Genomic DNA, 6000 nt, shown 5'->3' with positions numbered 1-6000 from the left:
AAAGCCACGACAATGGAAAAGAAAGCTCCCTTTTTGTGTTTAACCTAACCCTATAATAACACTGGTCACTGCTAATTTGTGACAGCTCCTTTTCGTAGCGATTTTCCATTGACGTGACTTCTGAACGAGTACCTACCTCGACTTTTGTTATATTTTTAACAAAAGTACATAGGTACCTACCCATTTACATATTTACGTATAGGTACTTGTGACTTCTGAACGAGTACCTACCTCGACTTTTGTTATATTTTTAACAAAAGTACATAGGTACCTACCCATTTACATATTTACGTATACTTGTAAGTCGTAAGTACTCGTCGCACGTTAAAACTTCAAACTCACTTCATTTGTTCAAAAATCGTACTCGAGAGAAAACTTGGGTAAAAGAGGGATAAAAAACAAAAGGATTGTAAAAAGGGAGGAAATATCAAAGGAAGAAAAGCAAATCAGGATGTTTTGTTTCGACATAAATAAATAAAATGTAAATTCAAAATTCATCATATTGTTCTAGAATCTTTTTTGCGTTTAACCTAACCCTATAATAACATTGGTCACTGCTCAAATTGTGCAAGCTCCTTTTTGCATTTTAACCTAACCCTATAATAACACTGCTCATATTGTAAAAGCTTTTTTTGCGTTTAACCTAACCCTATAATAACACTGGTCACTGCTCATTTGTGACAGCTCCTTTTATTAGGAACATTCCATTGACGTAACTTATGAGCAAGTACCGTTTGATTTTTTAACGTTATCGATTGTAGGTACCTAGGTACATGATGAAAGCTGAAAAAATGCTGCGTACAGTATTTTTTCGTCAGATTTTAGTGCCAAAACACGTTTTGAGGTCCCTAGAGCCTAAATCCAAAGTTTCAGCCATTGGTCCGTGTGTGTGTGTCTGTCTATCTGTCTGTGTGTCTGTCTGTAAACAAAATATTTCGAGAACGGTAAGAGCTAGAGACTTGAAATTTGATATGCATCTTTCAAATGTGACAAGGATGCGACCTAGCTATGAATGCCGAATTAGCCACCCTGTATACACGAATACCTCTAGGCCACTTCTCCCATCGTTTTCTGTCTGCAGACTTTCACAAACTTTAAAGCCATAAATAATATTGGTGGTACAAATTTCATGTTTTACTTTTTTCCGATAGAATTGAACTCTCCGCATAAAAAATTAAAATAATAAATTGACAAAGGAAAATAGAAAATGGAAGGAAAAGAGAAAATGGAATACAGGGGGGGAGGAGAAACACATCGTTTTATCGAAATCAAACTCTGTCATCGAAACTGAAACAATAAAAAATTTACAGAGGTAAAAGACGGCCATACACCAAGGGAATTTTGCTTAGAAGTCTTCTCGAAAGTTTTGTTTTGAAGTTTTTCAACCTATAGACGAAATCACATCGATAAAGTTGATCAATAATAATGAGGAGCTAATTGAAATCCTAATGAACAAAGACCATTAAACAATTGAAAATGTTAAAATGGTTATCAGTCGAAATTTCAAATGTAATTTTTTGTCCATTGAAAAATACCTAAAGAAATCAATTTCGATATTCTCAAGAAATAAAATTCCCAAGACCAAGTTAAGTATGATCACTGATCATCGTTTGGAGTCCACTTGATTTTTTTTTTTTTTACCACTCCTTGTAGGTTACTAGAATCAATTTCCTCTCCCATTTCCCTCCTTTTTCTTTAAAACAAAAGGTATTTTTTAGTATAAGATGCATTTTTTTTTTTACTTCTAATCATAGAGATTGCATTTTCCCTCCCGCCTTCCACTACCTCTTGTCGAGAAATATTCTCTCCCACTTATTCCTTTCCTCAACTCATGTCTTTGTTATTCAGCGGAATGCCACGTCAAGACAATCTTATAGCAAGCACGTGTATGGGATTTTGTCTTGAATTGTTTTCACATTTGTCTCCTATCCTGTCTTCCTTCTCTCTTCGATTTCGGGACGATAAGACCATAGCAGTTACAGTTCCCTCTTTCAAACCTTTTAAATCAACTTTCCTCTCTCTCTCTCTCTCTCTCTCTCTCTCTCTCTCTCTCTCTCTCTCTCTCTCTCTCTCTCTCTCTCTCTCTCAGTGTATCAGGTAGGTATAGGAAAATTCTCGTTTCATCTCAATCCCGAGCTGCTAATCCCCAGCATGCACTTATAGTGAAAGGCTCAATACCTACCTATACCTACTCTTCCTTTTTTGCCTGAGCTACACAAAAGAGATGAAAGAAAGAGCAGTATCCAATGCCTCCGATAACACTTTTCTTTTTCTTTGGAGAATTTGCTCAATTTGAGAAATCACAAGTGACTTTTTTACTTGTTACCTTAACCCATGTTACATATTACTAATGCTCCTGCAGAAAGTTGGTCATTCGTGAAGTTTTTATTTATTTTTTTTTTTTTTGTATGTTACCTAACCTACAAAAGTTCTTTTCACTACCTTTTTGGGGTTAAAAGAACAAACTGGAAATAGGAGGGACTGGACAGCTATTTTACGTTCTTTGTTCCGCAAAAATACTTTTTAATTTTAATATAGCGCCTCCCCCTCCCGGCACGCTTGATCTACGTATGGTTAGGGCAATGGGCAATGTGCATAAAAATCGGCGCAATGTGAACACCAGCGATGGAGAAAGTCTGTGTGCATTTCTCCTCCTCTTCCTCCTCCTCCTCCTCCTCCTCCTCCTTCTCCTCCTCCTCCTCCATATTTCATATTCGTTCGTCTCCCTCCTCCTCCTCCCTTTCTTCGAATCCAACCCTTTCTTTTTCTTTGTATTTCAAACGGGGAAGATCCACGAATTAGACAAGGGTATGAATTCGAATAGGTATTACACGGATTATACCTGTTTTGTACCTATAATATGTACCTATATTTTATACCTATAATACCGGAGGAACACCAGATGAGTCCGAGAATCCCAAATCATCCGATTTGAGTCCCAACTCAAAAAAAGGTCATCCGAGTTGCGTCCCCGGTACCTAAGATTGAACCTATATACTTGAGACCATAAAGTAAATAAATAAGTATATAATGAACAGGGTGACCAAAAATAACTGTACCTATACAGTATGCTATAACTTCTGTATCCTATAGGCCTATAGGAACAAACTTTGAACATGAACGCTATTGCTATTATTTTTGTACTTGTCTTTTGTGTTTAACCTAACCCTATAATAACACTGGTCACTGCTCAAATAGTGAAAACTCTTTTTTGCGTTTAACATAACCCTATAATAACACTGGTAACTGCTCATATTGTGAAAGCTCTTTTTTGCGTTTAACCTAACCCTATAATAACACTGGTCACTGCTCATATTGTGAAAGCTTATTTTGCGTTTAACCTAACCCTATAATAACACTGGTCACTGCTCATTTGTGACAGCTCCTTTTATAGGAACATTCCATTGACGTAACTTCTGAACAAGTACCGTTGAATTTTTAACGTTATCGATTGTAGGTACCTACCTGATGAAAGCTGAAAAAATGCTGCGTACGGTATTTTTTCGTCATATTTATTTCGTTTTACTTTTCATTTGAACTTTTGACATTGTTTGTTTACCCGGTTGAAATTGTTTTAGTACGTATGTACATATGTAGTTGTTTATTTCGTAGGACAAACAGGTATACAATTTGGTCTGTTCTGACCATTTATACGTATGTTTATTATGATCACCTATTTTTAGTTGCACATGTTCTTAAAAGGTGTGTGTGTTGTGTTATCTACTCAAATCATTTTGTCTGGAAACAAACATGTTAACCAAAGGAAACATGTTTGGTTGGTAAATTTCAGCCAGTCCTTTCAGATATCGTTAGAGTATCCTTGAGAGATAACTAACTCTTGCACCATTACACATCATAATAATGATCACACCACAACATTTGCAATGTCCGCAAACTGTAACGCGGAAGCCTTGCGAAAGTGTTGCCCCTGTAGAACTTTGAACAGAAAGGAAAAAATTGTCTGTACTGTGATTGGTGTGTTGAGTCACTTCTTGTTTGGATCCTTGCTTCAATATCCGCCAGATTTTCGGACCCGGTTTTTGTACCCAAATTTGGGCTCGACCCTGTTTGTGCTGAGTATTCAGTTGTATCTACGACATACCAATCTGCTTCCCAGAGATCTCTGCTTTGGTATGTACATAATTTTCAGGGCAAATCTTTATTGTTGGCCTTTCCTGTGGTTAAGAATTTCTCAGAACGTTCGTTAATTTCTCTGAACGCTCTGCCAAAATGAGGACCTTTTCAAAATAATCCCATTTCAAATTATTGGAAAATTCAAATCAAAACTCTGTGAGACAGCAAACAGAGTCACCCTTTGATCCTATTAAAATTTTTATTTAACCAGCTAGTATGTACTTTATCAAATTCATTGGTAATTTCATTTCCATAGACTTCTCTACTACCCTAAAGAACACTGATCTTTCCAACCCTAGACCTAACAAAACCTTAAGCCAGTGGTGGGCCGACCTGAGACTGTAAATCAAGTTCACCTTTTGCTTCATGTGCAGTCAGGTCGAATGTATGTTTATTGCTTCTTTTTAATGTCTCTCCGAGTATTTTATTATCGTTTCTAGATTCCTCCGATAGCTTTCCTATATTTTTTCGTCCAATTCAGAAGCTTCAGTCAAGATTTTCGTCCTATTCTGAGTTTTCCTCAGGTTCAGATTTAGTGCTAGTAGAATTTAAGACCCGGGGAGTATCTAGGAAAGCAGGTACATATCAGCAAGCAAATGAATTTTCTGAAATCAAATGCTGCCAGTTCCCAAACTTTTCCTATATTATTCAAGATACACATAGCAGGTACAAGAAAACTTGGTACCTTGGTAGATCCTAGATTAACGGAAAGCTTTCTAGTGTCAGCAGCATTTAGGGGAAATGTTCTGCGATATGTATCTACTGAAACGCCTTTACAGACAACTACTATGGCTGGATCGGGTACAACATCGTCATGTCCATCTTGCTCTCCAATATTGCTCTCGTCCTGGTCTATCAAGTGATCAACAACATTCTTCTCGAGGCAGTCTCCCTGTCGTATCATGCTCTGAAATACTTGAACCTTCCGTATTCCGCGTTCGATGCATGGATGGCGTGTGTTCTGTCCTATGTTCTCTATGTGGGGCTGTTCCTGTGGGTCCTGGTCAATTGGAGCCCTTGCAAGAAGTGCCATCCGAAGCCTACGTCAAGGAAATACGACGTTAGACCTCCCGAAAAGAGGAAAGGCTATTTGAAGAGTGATAAATATTAATAAATAGAGTAAAGTGTGATTGAGTTGTAAATAAGAAAGGCTATTTGAGGAGTGATAAATATTAATAAATAGAGTAAAGTGTGATTGAGTTGTGAATAAGAAAGGCTATTTGAAGAGTGATGAATATTAATAAATAGAGTAAAGAGTGATTGAGTTGTAAAAAAGAAATACAGTCTACTATTTTCTATGAACTACTCAGTACTCAGTCAATGAGTCAGATCCTAATTCGCTAAATAGAGTAAAGAGCGAGAAAAGAGTAGTCTACTCATCAGATCCTTATTCGCTGTACCTACCTATCTATGAGTATAGTTGAAAATTGAGTTATGTAGCTACATGTGTTGGGATGCCAGCCTAGTTAGCTTAGTTGGTAGTGCGTCTCTTAAGCGCTAGGCCGCGGGTTCGATTCCTGCCCGGGGCGGATTTTATCCTGGATAATGTTCGTTCTCGGAACGAAGCGCTAGGCCGCGGGTTCGATTCCCGCCCGGGGCGAATTTTATCCTGATGGGATAATGTTCGTTCTCGGAACGGCTGGGTTTCTCCTATCCTGTCTTCCTTCTCTCTTCGATTTCGGGACGATAAGACCATAGCAGTTACAGTTCCCTCTGTCAAAGATCAACCCTCTTTTTTTTTCAAGACATATTCGTAGGCAGGTACACCTACTAACTTACCTACGTATGTATTTTCTTTTTCATTAGCTATTTTATTATTTCTTCCAATTTAATTACTTTTTTGATGAGCGAAAGAGAGAAAGCGTA

The 6000-nt window shown here is 37.5% G+C and overlaps 1 protein-coding gene across 1 annotated transcript; it reads left to right on the top strand.

The window, feature by feature from the left end:
- The first annotated feature begins 3509 nt into the window (after positions 1-3509).
- LOC103507441 lies at positions 3510-5353 on the top strand. Its single transcript, XM_008471913.3, has 2 exons — positions 3510-4131; positions 4914-5353. The coding sequence occupies exons 1-2, from the start codon at positions 3885-3887 to the stop codon at positions 5243-5245; spliced, it is 579 nt and encodes a 192-aa protein (XP_008470135.1). The 5' UTR covers positions 3510-3884; the 3' UTR covers positions 5246-5353.
- Positions 5354-6000: the final 647 nt, after the last annotated feature.

The sequence above is a fragment of the Diaphorina citri genome, unplaced genomic scaffold, assembly GCF_000475195.1.
Source record: "Diaphorina citri unplaced genomic scaffold, Diaci psyllid genome assembly version 1.1 scaffold314, whole genome shotgun sequence".
NCBI classification, from domain to species: domain Eukaryota; kingdom Metazoa; phylum Arthropoda; class Insecta; order Hemiptera; family Psyllidae; genus Diaphorina; species Diaphorina citri.
Note: the sequence above shows the minus strand (reverse complement) of the source record. Positions and strands in the feature narration are given on the sequence as shown.

Coding starts and splice junctions, on each gene's coding strand:
- LOC103507441 (XM_008471913.3), top strand. CDS start 3,885: ATGTCCGCAAACTGTAACGCGGAAGCCTTGCGAAAGTGTTGCCCCTGT. Junction 4,132..4,913: donor TCCCAGAGATCTCTGCTTTG/GTATGTACATAA, acceptor ACGCCTTTACAG/ACAACTACTATGGCTGGATC.